The sequence below is a fragment of the Paramormyrops kingsleyae genome, chromosome 12 (genome assembly GCF_048594095.1).
Source record: "Paramormyrops kingsleyae isolate MSU_618 chromosome 12, PKINGS_0.4, whole genome shotgun sequence".
In the NCBI taxonomy this organism is placed as follows: Eukaryota; Metazoa; Chordata; class Actinopteri; order Osteoglossiformes; family Mormyridae; genus Paramormyrops; species Paramormyrops kingsleyae.
Window position 1 is genome coordinate 20,928,886 of NC_132808.1, and position 15,689 is coordinate 20,944,574.

Below are 15,689 nucleotides of genomic sequence, written 5' to 3' on the forward strand. Positions count from 1 at the left end.
GGCCACACGGTTAGGAAATTTCAGTTTGGGTCACGGGCATCTCATTTGGGAGCAGGTGATGGGTAATGAACGGCACGGCGGGAACCCGCCGGCGGAGCACATGGGCACGGTGAACAGTGGCCGTGTGCGGGGCAGTGTTCAGCGTCGCGCTCACAGCATGCCTGTCTGTCTCAGATTAATGTCCCGCTGCTCAAATGAAAGCTCAAACAGCTCCCTGCTGGCTGACGCTGTATTTACCTTGCAGTAATCCCCTTCATAAGAGCTCAAAGGATATGAATTCTATGCTTTATTATACATACTTCAGATACTTCTGTACAAAGGGCACATTATCTTCGTGCCAGGCATCGACGATGCGGCCTGATGAAGGTATGCCTGATTCTACAGACAGGCTCGTTCCTGTCACCGTTTTAATCAAAGCAGGTACGACGTGGGAGGACAAACATTTACTTTGGGTTGGAGGGCATCGCAGCATCGATCTCTGATTAAATGAGTGTGAATTTAAGTGGGAGTGGAGGTCACAGCCTTTCTGTCCTTGAGGCAGACTTTTTAAATTACGTTTTATTAAAAAAAAAAAACACTGAGGTAGTCAGCAAAAATGATAAAGCATAAAAATCTGAAGCTCGGATGCACTAGAGGGGCTACATCACATTTTCAGGCAACAGAATTCACCACAACAGTGATGATACTAACATACAGGGATGTACTGGATACCAAATCATTTTCCACGTACGTATCTTGGAAATCAAACCAAGATAAGTGATGGATGAATGGATGGATGGTTCTTCCATGTCAATTAGGATGTGACAGAGGTGGGAGACTCATTATAAAGAAAATGTACTTTTATTTAAATTTTAAAATACAAGTGTTACCGATAAAAATGTTTTATTAGTACATAGTTCAGTTACTTCAGGACGCTGAGCTCCCATCGGAGGTGGCTTTTCATCTTCGGTGGGATGCAGATCTCCGCGTCTGAAGCAGATGGAGAGGAACAGCATGTTGTAAACACACTGCATGGAGCTGAGGGCCGCTGAGGTAACCCTGTGCGATGCGGGATACGCACCTTGCTGAGTGGCCACAGGGGGCGCTCTTGGCTGCTGGAGTGAGGCCGCGATGCTGTTTGCTGTCGAGTTAGGTCCCATCACCTTAGATTCAAAAGGAAACACAGGAAAAATAAGTTTACAGGGGAAAATGCTGGCTTTACAATCACATTACAAAGACATTTATTTGTGGAACTCCTTATACTCCACCCACTTTTGTCACAACCAATCAACTGGTACAGTATAGGAGAGCTGCGTGCTGATAGGATGTGGAGGACTCACAGGGGCGGAGTTCTGCTGTAGGTCCTCTGGCCAGACCGCCGGAATGGATGACTCGAGGAGTAGCAGGACCTCGCCATAGTCCTGCTGCAGACGCTGTGCCTGTGGGTCCAGTTCAAACAGCACCAGTGCCTTGAGCAGGGCGTGCACCTCATCTGAGAAACGGCAGAGCCATCTGGTTACGGGAGGTGCGTTGCTGTCCCCAAGCCGATGACAACTTGGGCTGAACTGTTCACTGAACCACCATTCATCATATCGGCTTGAAGGCTTGACGTTTAAGTAGTGATGGCCAAAATAAGCTTCATGAACCATGCTCTGTATTTTCTAACTCCACTAGATGGTGCTCTTGGCTTGTTTTGAGACATGCTTTGAGCCCATTTTTGAACAGAGAGCACCATCTAGTGGTGTCAGAAAATATAGCAAATGGTTCATGAACCTTAGTTTGGCCATCACTAGTGTTAATTCAGTGAGTGTGTGTGTGTGACGCAGGCATAACCAGGCACCTCGCAGCTTATCCACAGCATGGACGATCTCCGTCAGGGCGTAGAGTAATGCCACATCCTCTAGGGGGCTCCCCTCCTTCAGGCTGTGCTTCTTCCGCTCCGCCTTCCGCCGGTTCTTCGACGTCCTCCTGCATATGTACCCATTGTCATGGAGACAAAAACGCACACAAATACATTTCATCTCACTCAACAGACGCCGCAACACTATTCTACACTTCTTCTCCTTTACCAAACAGGCAGTTCAGGCAGGTTGGTGGATGAATTGAGTCACTAAGAACAGCGTTTCTCAAACCAGTCCTCGGGGACCCCCAGACAGTCTACATTCCTGCTTCTGCGAACCAGTGTGAGAAACTCCGACTAAGAGAAACAGCTGATTTAGCGGTTAGATACTAGGGGGTGTGGCGACTTACGCAGAAATGCGCGAGTTGCTTTGCGAGTACTTGGAGCCCGCGGCACTGGCCGTCATCACGCTGCTGGCTTCAGAGAAGAGCTCCGCATCGGGACAGTCGGGGACACCCTCATCTGGGGACGGTGACACGTTGAAGACCGTCCTTAGAAGCATTACATCCTCAACGCACGGCTGCCTTTCGCAGTTTCCGTATTTTCAGGATGCAGACTGACAAGGCCGCAGTCACGTGTTAAATTCCTAGATGCAGCTCAGGGAGGGAAAACACCCCCACCTTCAGCTCACGGCTGCCGATGAAGTCCTAGGCATCTGCTGTCAGACGAGTGGGCGTGGAAATGTATACGCAAGTGGGCGTGGAAATGTATACGCAAGTGGGCGTGGAAATGTATACGCAAGTGGGCGTGGAAATGTATACGCAAGCTGAGAGACGGGAAAACAAAACTAATCTGCAAGCGGGTGATCCGGCCGTTTGTCTTCTGTGACATTTAGCGTAAGTCTACGTTAAGACTTTCGTCTTCCAGACCCAAAACGTACACATACCCAGGAGCTCGAGTCTGGCCTCCTGCTTCAGTTGCCGCACCACGGCAAGGCGGGCCTTGTGCCTCAGGAACGTGGACTTCTGGGCCTCCAGGAAGGCCATGTGATGGCCATGCGCTGGGTGATACCAAAGAGAAGCTCTACTGATGCCCCTAGAACTCCATGTCTTTTTAAAGTCTCTCAATTAGCAAACGATTTGACCCTTTGTAACCATTTGTGGATTAACTTACCATTAGCAAATTTAACTTGTAAGTAGAGTCTCTCTTAACCCACAAAAACAAAATTATGTAAGATGATGTACCTTCCAGGATGGCTGGTTTCAGATCTGTTTCAATGATGTCCAGTCTGTTGTACATGTAAACCTATGAGAGAGGGGGAAAAAAAACCTTCAAAAGGGCCTTTTGCAACAGAAAAAGCATATTTTCAGTTGTATGGACAGGCAGAAAACAGTGCTCGCAAGCACCACCCCCTGGCCAACGAAGGAATAAGCAGTCGAACCCACCAGCCTGAGCGCCTCCTCCCACGCCGACCCGGCAATCAGAGCAGAGATGGCCTCCTCACAGTCCTGGAAAAGCCGTACTGTATCAACGCCGACGCAGGGAAGGTGCGCCACACACACGAACGCACACACACACGCACACACATCCCCCCACGCTCCGCTGGATGCCGTGATCTACCTTAGCGTACTGCTCCAGCAGCAGGGAGGCCTCTGTGTGCCGTCTAAGCTCCATCAGCCTGCCTGGTGTGGGAGGGGAATATCAGAGATTAGCTTAAAGAGACTTAAACAGGCCAACAGAAAAGTTAAGCCTGATAACAGGATTTCTAATACTGGACAGCAGAAATAGCAAATATAAACACAGATAAAACCATATGCTCTCAGACAGGGGAATGAAAATTTTAACACTTAATGTAAGCACTATAATAATGATTATAAAAATAACAACATCCTAGTGTTTTCTGAACATAACAGGCATGAAGCACCATCACCATCCTGCCACTAGGTGGTGCCATACCTGCAAGGTCACGAGCTAGCAGGGCCAGCTGGTCAGAGGGCAGGGGGATCTGGGCCGCCACGCAGAGGGCGTGCCGCCAGCTGCAGCTGCTCACGAAGGCCTGCAGGGCGCGGTGTGTCTCTCCACACCGCCACAGCAACAGCCCCGCCTGCTCCGCCTGCTGCTGTTCCACCAGGTGCTCCGCATAGGCGCAGCTCACGGCCTGGTGACAGGAGGGGGGTCAAAGGTCAAAAGAGTCACATGTCAAAGAAAGATGGTTTGATATGTAGAACTAAGTTAATCATGCGTGGCATGACAGCAGAGTGATCTATGCCCCGGGGACGGCGTCCTTAGGCTGGTGGGCCTCTGACACTCAGGCCTCCTACTTTGTACTGGGGGCTGTCCAGTGGGTAGAGTTGCATGGCTTCTCTGTACAGCCTCTGGTCCTTCACCAGGTTCAGACACTCTGGGAAGTTCTCCTCACCTGGCACAGTCATGGAGCACAGGACACGTGGAGGTGAGCGAGAGACAAGGGTGTGAAACAGCATGTACACTTTACGCATTTCCCTTAGGATTGATGTTTCCCAACCCAGTCCTTGGGGACCCTGAGCCGGTCCACATTTATGCTCCCTCCCAGCTCCCCAAGCAGATATTCGTCAATGAATGATTGGTTGTTTCAGGTGTGCTGGGAGGGATCAAAAATGTGGCCTGTCTGGTGGGTCCGTGAAGAGTGGATTGAGAAACACTTGGGACGAAACCAGCAGGAAGTAATGGACATGTTCTCCTTACAATGAGGGTAATGTTGCATGATACATACATTACTGGACATTCCATAAGGTCCAAACTGCACTGAAAGCCAAATGTCACTCTCACCGCACTTGCTGATATGCTGCAGGGCCTTGCTGTATCTTTTCAGGTGCATGTCGATGGAGTAGCGCTGATAATTGGGTTCCATCTTCTTCAAGGCATTAAGAAATGGAAGGTACTCCTTCGGGTCCTTGAGGAAGAGGAGAATGGCAGCCATCGGTTGTGAAAGCGAAATTGGGGGGGGGGGGGAACTACATTTGCCAGGGATCCTCACTGACCTTCTGTGACCTCTCCGCCACCATGAGCACAAGGTCGAAGTCGTAGGTGCCCAGCGAGTGCTCGTACAGCTCGTTCACGTTGACCAGGAAGAGCAGGTATTTCAGGCTCTCCTCTGCACTCACTGCGTCTTGTTCTGTGGGAGGATTCACTACATACACAGACGACAGACAAGCACACACAGGTTTAATGGTCATTCTTCTACAAAAGCAAAGTTTCACTTTTCAAAACAGATGCATCCATTTTACCTCGAAGCTCGTGGACCTTCTGTAGGGCGATCTCTAGCTCTGGAACGGTCTTCTTTACATGTGAAGTCAAAATTGACAAACAGTATCTGTGCAAAAAAAAAAGAGAAAACTCTAAAAACTTATATCAGGGAGTGCAAGGGTTTGACAAGTCATCCCCTCTCCAGAGTGTAGGGAAAAAGTGAAGATGCCACGACACATACTTACTTGTGTGGGTCTAAAGTCTCCATGGTTGTCCTAAGAGCATCACACACCGTGTCCACCTTTGTTCTAGAACTTTCTGAAGTTGGCATGCCAGCAGTCTGGGATGGACAGGGGTACATTGTCTTGGTGGTGTCCTCCTCCCTTAATTTATTTAGAAATCAAATTTATAGAGATTAATCAACAGATGTAATAATTTCTCTGTTTTACAAATGAGAACAAAAGCTGGTATTTTTGTTTGCATTCCAAGGAACACAAAAAGCACTCATACTTCAGCTCTGTGAGGAACAAGTTGACGTGGCTGACTGAATCGATCTGCCTCAGGAAAGTCTCCACGTTCTCCAGAAACATCTGTTGATGATGAGGTGAGGGTTCCATCACTTTATAACTCCATACTGCACTGATAACACAATGTTATATCCTGACCACTTAAGATAACACACCCATAATAAGCAGACAGATACTTTAAAAACCCTGATTGTACAGCACGCTAGGCTAATGGCAAGAGGAACACAACGTTAAGGGAATATATCAAGCAGAAGTAGAACTCTTTAGTATCCGAGCACCTTGGGATTGTGGTCGTGAATGAGGTTGAGGTTGATCCGCAGTTTCCTCATGCACTCAAAGGCTTCCTTGAATTTCAGGCTGCAAAGGAAGAAAGAGGTCAGTGGCTTTTGCCAAGGCTGAGTATAAAGTCAGAGCTCAGGAGGACGTGCTGCTCACCTATCTAACCATTTCCTGACCTGTGACAGGACCAGCGCTCGATGGTGCACCATCTCCAAGTTCCCTCGCGGCATCTGCGGACCGAACCAGCATAACGGACAAGTGTGACGTAGCATACAATGTACCCAAAGCCGGTGTGAGCCCTTGCGTTTGTGCACCAGGATTTCTACTTCAAATCTTGTGAGATTATGACAGTCTCCAGCACAGATTTGTGACAGAAGGCAGGGGAACAGGGTGAAGGTGATTTGCAAACCTGCAGAATGAGACAAGAATCTTGGGGAACCACAGTCACAATGCGGGAACCCCTCTCAACCCGCCTCAGAGTCTCATCATTCTGTCCAACGTCACGGCCAAGGGCTTCCTGGAGCCCTGAGGGCACAGAAGCACAGCCTAAGTCATGACAGAGAGCTCCCCCTACCTTCCAGGAGGACAACACTGCACGTTTCTGCTAGGATTCAATAATGCAACATGGGAAAAAAAAATCACAGTAAACGTTAAAATATATGCATCTTCTGGAGAGCGATGAATCACCATTCATGTAAAGTAATTTATGTAAAATCGATAACTATAGTGCCCTTTATGCACAGGCAACAGCACTGGCCACCCCCTGCAAAGGACCCACACCCAGAAGGCTCACCTTTTACTGAGAGCGAGCTCAGATTGAGGCACCGGCAGGTGTGCGCGTGGGTGGTGAGCAGGAGAAACACATCATGCACCACGAAGGAAGATACATTCGACGCCACCTTGGGTTAGCGGTCGGGGAGGAAGTGTCAGCAAACTGCACAAGCTAAGAACACCAGATAAATATCAGGTTCTGGTCAAGTTAACCACTGCGTAACTCACCTCTGTGCTATCAACGAAGAAGCGAGACCGGTCAGTGAGACCCAGCAGGTGCTCCTGTGAGGAGAGAGAACATCCAGCACAGGGTCACTGTTTTCTGTGTGAAGGTACCTTCACGGCATCGCTGAAATGTCACAAATAAATGATGTCCTTTGCTGCCTCTATACCCTATGCTGTGTGTAAAACACCGTAAGTCGGAAAATGGTGTTTACCGTGTCGGTCCTTACAGTGACTGTAGCATTACTGTGTAAATACTGTTAGTCACAAATTGATGGTGTTTACTATATCCCTCCTTCGAGTTACTGCAGCATTGCTGTGTAAACAGCAGCAACCTCCACGAGACCAATGTTAGCAGTAAATCCTAAGCACACCGCACAGAAACTGTGGGGGTCCTTATAGACCGTACCTCCTCTCCGACGGTCCCCAAAGTGGTCTGCACACAGGGGATGGGGAAGCGGACCACCGATCCACTGCTGTTGCACCACTCTGCCACACAGGGTTCATGGGAATCTGGAGGGTTTGGGCACAACATGGCAGTCCAGCCGTCAGACACGCCCCTCCTCTCTAACCCGGACATGCACATGACGGCCGACCTAGCAGCAAGGACCGCTGAACCGCACTGACCCCAGAGAAGCTTCCGGACCTGGCCATCCTCCAGCTGCAAGGCCACCGTGCCCGTCTTGGGGCTCTGGCACAGGGTGATCACATGACCCTCCAGGCAGGTACTCCATCTCGGAGAGGGATACATAGCCAGGCATAAACACTAATGCTAAATTAGTTTAAATATTTTAGAGGAATATATATTTTTTGGGATACCTAATCTTCAGGCTGTCCTCTGTACCATGGGAGGGGCCTAGCACCAGGAGGCGGGACTGAGAGGGCAAATCCCCACAGGCCACGCCCAGGAAGGTATCCTCTCTCAGCCACAGGAACAAGCGAAACACTAAGGGGTCCTCGAAGTCCAGGTCAACGCTGTACAGCACATCCATAAACACAAACGTAGGTATTCATGTAACAAAACACACAACACATGCCAGAGGCACCTAATAAATTACACCAGTATTTCCCAATCCGTTCCTCGGGAACCCAATGCTGGCCAATGGTTTTTTGCTCCCTCCGACTCCCTACCAGACAGTCCGCATCTTTGCTCCATCCCAGCTCCCTACTGGGAGGCAGAAAAATGAGGGCTGTCTGTGGGTCCCCGAGGACCGGATTAGGAAACACTGAAATAAGAATGAAACTTCTGCTGCCACCGCCCCCCCCCCCACCAAGATGCAAGCACCAAACCTGTAGGTCTTCCTCAGCTCTGGCACCTTGGCTTTCACCCGGAACCCTGCCGCTGTGCCCGCTTCCCCTTCCTGGATTCGGGTTCCTGCAGCAGACGGACCAGAGTCGGCCTATCGCTAACGCCTTCAGAGAAGTGAAGCATCGCTAAACAGCCAAGAAAAGCTCACAGCTTTCAAAAGAGCGTCCATCCCAAACCCACCGTGGCTGTACACACAGACACGGCCGTCAGTCGTCAGCGCAGCCATGCTGCTGGTCCTCTGGGACTCGTGGAGGAAGGTCACCTGGGTGACGGGGGCGGGCAGCTGGAGCTCGTAGGCACACATGGGGGGAGGCACCACGCTCAGGCGGAAGGGGGTGACCAGCACCTTGTCTGCAAGTTACACACCCAAGTGGTCAGTGAAATCTGTCCTTTCGGAGAAATCCCAAGACATTCAGTTCCGGAAATATTTAAGAGACCACAGCAAAATTTTCAGTTTCACTAATTTCTCCATTTATGGGTATGCGGCTGTGTAAATATACATTTTTTTTTTGCCAACTTCAGCCTGGCTCTTCACTGCTTCTCATTGATGAAGGGCTTCTTCCTTGCAGTGCACATCACATCACTGGATGTCTCCCATTCTTTTTGAAGGTCACTTGAGGTCATCCTCCGATTCATGAGGCCATCACTGAGCACTACTTGGGTACTGTCATGGGGGTCTCCACCCGACTGGTCCTCACCTCCATCAATCACAGCTACACTGGCGTCGTCGTGGGCGTCTTCGCCGACGCTGCGGTCTGTACTCCAGGCCCAGTCATAGGTGAAGCTGACCCAGCCGCGGGTCAGCAGGTGCAGGCGGAGGGGCACCTCCATGTCCCAGCACACGCAGACCGGGGCCCGTATGAGGCTCCTGCCAAAGTTCATACTTTGCTTCAAGTACCAGTGGTAGTTCCCCACAGTCCACAGCTGGACTGGGAAGATAGAAATCATGGACACGGACGAGTTAGATCAAGCACTGGCACAAAATCACCCTTCATCAAAGTGAGCGACTAGTTTAGTGCAGCATTTCCCAATCCGGTCCTTGGCGACCCACAGACAGTACACATTTTTGCTCCTAGCTCCTGGGAGGGAGCGAAAATGTGGACTGTCTGACGGGGAGCAAAAACAAGGACCAGACCCGGGACCCTGAGGACCGGATTGGGAAATACGAGTTTAATGCATAATAAACTAGAAGTGAATTTAAAAAAAAAATTCATATACAAACTAGCTTGCCTTACTGTTAACAATTCCTGTACAACAGTAAAGACGTAGTACTCAGGAAAAACAAGAGGCATTTCTCTGCGACTGAGAATGCTCAGGACCCTCTAGAAGGGAGCACAAGGCCTCTCACGGTATGTCTGGAGCTGGCCGTCCTCCCCAGGGTTCATGTCCTCCATCCACACAGCCAGAACGGTGGAGTCACTGTTCCACAGCAGCTCTTTTACCTGAGGTACAAAGAAAGGCGTGTCACCCTGTCAACCAATCACACACCACCAACGAGCACTGTCACCTCAAACCAAGACTCCTGACATTTCCTCACACTTCAAAGCATGCATTAAATCTGCATTCGAGACAATATACAGGGTGGGCGAAAACTACACATAGTTTTTCATTCACTCCCAGCATGCACTGCTCTGTCCATACCTTGACTTGCTCCCTGCCAAAGGGCAGGGTGAAGTCCCCATGCAGGAGACCATTCTTCTCCATGAACACCACGCTATGCTTATTAGGCTGTCTCTGTGTGCAGGCGATCAGGCTCCCCGAGGGTCTGAAAGAGAGCCGCAGGAGATTCTCCAGGTTTCCACGCCCATACGCAAACACCGAAAACCCAACAGCGACATCCCCCTCCCAGAATGCAAACCCAGGCTCGGATCTTACTTCCAGCACAGCGCCTGCTCCAGGCCGTTGACCATTTCGCTGGTGGACTGTAACACACACTCCCTGTTCCATACTCTCACCTTCCTGGCACCTAGAAGGACATTAAGGTTAATGATGGGAGTTTAAAATCAAGAAGCAGGAGTTAAACCCTTATGATTAAACACTGATTACAGGTGAATAACAAAAGGCAGCCATGCTGCGGTGAAAAGCCAGTGACTGACCAGTCTGTGGGCACACGGCACTGATGGCAAAGAGCTGCCCGTCCCCCCTCCATGTGATCCGAGGCCTGCGATCATCCCAGGGCAAAGCGGGCTGCACCTCCTGTCACGCGGTCATCGCAAGAAATACTCAGGATGAATTGCTTAGAATGGTAAGATATTTATTTGTTTAGGATTGGATAACATATTTGATTACAATGTACAGTAATGCTTTACATTAACTGCACCTTCATAATGCATTAATTATGCATTCACAGAACACTCAGTGTGCCTTCATAATGCAGTTATAATGCATTCATAAAACATTCATAAGAAGCAAGTATACCTTAACATGTCTTAAAGCACTGCATTCATAATGCTTTCAATGAACAAGAAATGACAGCTGTATTACTTTATTATTAACATATATTAAAGCTGTTATGTTAGGATGTTAAGGAATACTTACATGCTGCTTATGACCGTTCTAAAAACACAGTGGTACCTCAGTTCTCGAACTCATTAGAACTCTAATTTTTTTTAAAGTCGAACCAACCAGTTCGAAAAAAAATTACCTAGAGCTCGATCTGAATCTCAGAAGTCAAACCGTGAACGCCGACCTAAGATAACTTGTACGCGCAGGGAAATGAGTCACGCGGCACGTCTCTCAGCAGAAACAAAGGGTAACGCTTCAGTCTCAGCCTCGCATTAGCTGTGATAGCATCGTGCATGTTTACACTAGCTGAATACACGTATTTAGACAGTAAAAAATACATTTAGAAAATGACAGACAGTAACAGTAATTATTATTATTATATAATAAAATACATTTAAAAATAAAGATTTCTTATTCATTATTTTAACATTAATAATTAACCATTAATACGTTTAATTATAATAATATTGTTGTGCCGAGCGGGGAAGGAACAGAGACAAAGGCGCAGACGTCAAGGTATCGGGGAATACGGGGTTTAATTACAGGTAAGGCAGGCAAATCGCAGACGGACAATACAATGACCGGAAGGGGGAAACAAACTGAAACACAGACGAAATACAGAGGGCTAATGACAACAACCAGAAACAGCTGATCACACGGGGATTCCACACGGGGTTAACGAGGGGGCGTGGCACACGGAAGGAGCGGACGATCGGGGCAGGACACATTGTTTGGATACATTTATTTTCTTACTTTACAAATTACTGTTTTGATAAATGTGCTTAGATGTGTTTAGTACAGTATATGCTCTTCTTGTTTTATCTGGTTCATTTTGTGTTTAAATGCTAAAAAACATATTTAGGTGTAATTTTTTGGGGCTGGGAACCAATTCATTGGTTTTCCATTATTTCTTATGGGGAAAAATTCGATCACAACTCAAACTTTTTAGGATTCGATCCTGATTAAATTCGAGTTCTGAGGTACCACTGTCCATTTTAAAGGCATTATGAAGGTGTAGTTAATGTAAAGAGTTACCCAATGTACTTACGGTCATGGTGGCCATTATCCATATAATCCCATAATACACTGCAATGAGACTTACTGCAACCTTGCGCTGAGCGGCCTGCTTGCCCTCTGACCCATGGAACTGGGTCTCCTTCTTCCCCCAGCCCACCGTGATGAACTTGTCTAGGAGAGGACAGTAAGGATTAGTCTTAAAAGCAGGGAAACAATACAGAAGGTGGATTGGAACTCGGTTGGAGTTAGAGCAAAGCACATCAGACCTACCCTCCCCAAAGTCGTCCTGCTGGATCGCTACCTCAGTTATGGGATCAAAGTCCTTGGTCATGATGATGATGGTCTCCTGACCTACATCCACAGATGGGCAGTAAGTCGTGACAGAATGATGCAGGAAGCACGCGGCATGACTGCAGTGCCAACATTCCTTCAGCAATCTCACACAGTCTCCCAGCAAAGAGCACCAGAAGCAGATAATCACGCATGCCAAGGCTGACCTGTGGTGAGGACCATCAGCTCCTGGTCAGGGCTCCAGCACATGCCCGTCAGGCCGCTGTCCACGCTGCCCACGCACTCCAGCTGGGGAGCCAATCAGGGAGCAGTAAGAATAACACTCCCATCCTCACTGTCATCTGATCATAAGAATGTCAATCAATCCAGTAGGAAAAGCAAGATCAAACATGAGGACGAACATTAAGCGTCATGGAATTGTGAGACAAATATCAGGATCCTAGAAGTCAGTGGAGCATTAAATATCCTGTCTTCAGAATCAGCTTCATTCACCAAGGACATTACTTATCTAAGGAATTTGTTTTGCTGAGTTGTAACATTCAGTGTAAGATACAGAATATAAATACAATATACAGTGCAATTTACAATGTGTATGAAAACGATGCACCTCAATGTAATACAATGTGATTCCTGGAAAGTCCAGTAGCAGCACTGATTAGTTTCCAGGAGAGATCTGAAGAATTATAGCATGTGGAACAGAGCTGTTCCTAGTGGAGTTATTGATCTAGAAACCTTTATCACAACCATAAGGCTGTCACTGTTTATTCTAAAGTTGGTATTCGACTACACCTGACCTAAACATCACATCACAAGATTATTGTCATTATTGCATTATATTCAACCCATTCCTATAAAAATCCTCCTTGGTCCATACCTGACTGGTACTGAAATTGTATAAGATGACATCACCAGCATTTGTCGCCATGCACACCGACTCCTGATCTGGTAAATCCTGAATCCCCACAACAGTGCCACTGCCATCTTCCGCAAGATAACTGCCAGCGGTCAGGGACACCTCGGTTAGCACCTGCAGTATATATTTATATTTACATATAAATAAACAGACATATATACTTTGTTGACAACATACTGCATACATGTCCTACCTTGGTCATCCCACGTCAAATCATCACACTTGCGGACCTCATCGTCACGGATTTTAACGAAACTTGGCATGCTGATTTGGGCACATGAGTAACTCATGAAACTGAAATTGGGCGTGTCTGGGATCAATATTGAGGGAGATTTAAGTGAACAAATTATTTTATTTTATTTTATTTTTTTTGGGGGGGGGGCTATGACTTTGACTGGCTATATTTACCTTAATGTAAGCTACACAAAAGTGGTCCTTATATTGTTTTAAAGCTATTGTCCAGTTCTATAGATTGAACAAATAATATGCCATCCCCATATAAATAATTACTATGTAATAACCAATTAAAATATTAAAAATTCAATAAAAAAAAAAAAACACTATTTCAAAATTGATCAATTGTTTACTAAAGCTAGATAATAATGAACATCTCCAGAAAATTTGGTCTTTGATTTTTAAGGTGTTGCTGAGATATCTTGACTTAAAGGCAGCGTCACATGGTTTCATATCACTGATGGGCCTTTTTAATGGCAGGAAAACTGACACGAAATAGTATAACAAGCACCGGTGTAAGTAATAACATTAATTAAGGTTACAAATATGCTACAATGAAATTTAATGGAAGCTTCATTAATGTCATTGCAGACATGACTTGTCATGCTACTGAAAAGGTCCACATGGCTAGTAAATATGGCTAATAAATGCCCTGCATTCATCAGAGGTGAGTGAGGTGTGCAAATCGGTCCAGTGTAAGTGCACACTGAGGGAATCACTCGACATCAAAGGTTATGTTGTGGCTGCATATGATGATAATTGGTGGCTAGGATGTGTTGAAGAATCTATTGCCCAGCGCTGGAGAGTTGAGACTGAGCTTCTGAAAATTTGGTTTTTGGTTTTTGAGTTGTTGCTGAGATATCATTACTTGTATGAAGTGTCTATCAAAACCACAATTTCTTACAATGCTGTTAGCAGTAGCAGAATAGCAGTTAGTTATCAATGCATGGTACAGGGTTATTTTTTTTTCATGGCGACTACCATTGCCAGAACTAGCTGTGGAAATAGATTGTAAATTTTTAATTACTATTAAAAATGAATAAAAAGACAATACTGCCAAAGTAACTGGAAAAAATAGAATTAATGGTACAATCAGAATAGTTTATTTTCCTCTTTAGTTTACACTTTTGACTAGACACTGGCCTACTAAAAAAGGGCCTTCATTTGTCAAAAACCTGAAAAACTAACGAAAATAAACAAACTAGATAGGCTTTTAGGCTACCAGGGCAAGGAAAGAATTTCAGTGTAATAATGCATAAGTTACATACAATCAGTACTGTTTAAAGGGAAGGTGGGAATGTAAGAACATAAACAAATTGCTATACTCTCAATTTATAGTCCATCAGAGCCTTTGATGCAGCTATCGTGTCTTTGCTTGAAATTGTGTGTGTCCGCCCTGTTGCTGTCACAGGTTCAACTACTAAAAGCACATCCTGATGATCCATAACAAGTGTATTAGGATGGAATGGGAATGAATAGGATGGAGATGGTCCATGAGGATGTAAAAAGCTTTCTCAACTCTCCAGTGCTAGGCAATAGTTTCTTCAACACATGCAACTGTTTCCGTATGTTCAGCCAAGCCACCCACCTGGACGGACCGCGGGTCCATCTCGGTAATGCCGTACTCCGAAGCCACCAGCACTGTACCGGTGTCGGTCCGCACGGAGAAGCATTGCGGGATACCGGGGCCACGCAGTTCCGAGCAGCGCAGCAGCTTCTGCAGCTTCAGGTTCCGCATCTCGCCTCCGGAAACGACCTGCGTCAGGGTATTTATTAATATTATAATGTTCACTTTTAAGGAGTTTCAGTGCAGTCCGCTTGATACCGGCTGCATAGACGGTTAATTCATCAAGTAGCAGAATTAGATAACGTAATTATCCTGCTTACTATTTATTACATTAGTAACATAATGTACATTATGTATCCAAAAAGCTACAATACGTTTATGAATGACAATGTCAGATAACAACAGAAGATAAACATTTATTTTATGTGAGTACCTATCTACAAGGCTAGGGCGGTACCACTGCGAATTTATCTAAATCGAAGTAGCAAGAAAGGATTTTTATTCTATTTTCCTTTATTAAAAACTGAATACTGAGGTTAAATAACAATGTTACACACCTTACTTCACAAAACACTCTCCTCAATCAGAATAACTGCCAGACTCAGAAAAGCACGCTGTCAACATCAGCAACTCTGACCTGTAACCCCATCGCGTTACTGAGTGGGGAAAATAATATCGCCCCCTGTCGCCCTGGAGGTCGCACTGCAGGCGGCTCCAAAAAAATTAATAAAGCTTTAAGGATATTTTAACATCGACTATACACATTTAGTGATGGGACTGATCGCTCGTTATAGACTCAGCAAGCCAAGTAATGTTTATTATAAAAATAAATGTCAAAAATGTTTAAATAACTACCACAGGCGGATGATGGGTAGGTAAAATCTTTATGAGAATATTAAAGTTATCATATTACATTCAATGTAATAGCACTATACTTACTTTTATACTTTATTATTATATAGGCCTACTGTATTGTATTATGTATTATTCATATGTATATTCAAATGTTT

At 46.2% G+C, this 15,689-nt stretch overlaps 1 protein-coding gene across 3 annotated transcripts; it reads right to left on the reverse strand.

Moving 5' to 3' along the window:
* Positions 1-821: 821 nt before the first annotated feature.
* elp1 (elongator acetyltransferase complex subunit 1) lies at positions 822-15,330 on the reverse strand. 3 transcript variants are annotated; one of them, XM_023820986.2, is made up of 37 exons: positions 15,237-15,330; positions 14,701-14,868; positions 12,840-12,992; positions 12,172-12,253; positions 11,945-12,025; positions 11,760-11,845; positions 10,249-10,348; positions 10,028-10,118; positions 9,794-9,917; positions 9,501-9,594; positions 8,851-9,081; positions 8,333-8,503; positions 8,134-8,218; positions 7,663-7,818; positions 7,471-7,577; positions 7,253-7,356; positions 6,850-6,903; positions 6,644-6,749; positions 6,260-6,375; positions 6,007-6,080; positions 5,850-5,928; positions 5,555-5,634; positions 5,290-5,427; positions 5,086-5,171; positions 4,840-4,988; positions 4,628-4,751; positions 4,141-4,238; positions 3,776-3,977; positions 3,440-3,501; positions 3,265-3,327; positions 3,064-3,124; positions 2,766-2,879; positions 2,230-2,341; positions 1,820-1,947; positions 1,320-1,471; positions 1,061-1,142; positions 822-969 (listed from the first exon to the last, which is right to left on the reverse strand). In XM_023820986.2, the coding sequence occupies exons 2-37, from the start codon at positions 14,848-14,850 to the stop codon at positions 902-904; spliced, it is 3,963 nt and encodes a 1,320-aa protein (XP_023676754.2). In that variant the 5' UTR covers positions 14,851-14,868; positions 15,237-15,330; the 3' UTR covers positions 822-901. The 3 variants fall into 3 exon arrangements, with proteins under 3 accessions (XP_023676754.2, XP_023676755.2, XP_023676756.2); XM_023820987.2 differs by having other exon boundaries at positions 15,242-15,327; XM_023820988.2 differs by lacking the exons at positions 9,794-9,917; positions 10,028-10,118; positions 10,249-10,348; ... (4 more) ...; positions 14,701-14,868; positions 15,237-15,330 and having other exon boundaries at positions 8,851-9,020; positions 9,501-9,596.
* Between the last annotated feature and the right edge of the window lie 359 nt (positions 15,331-15,689).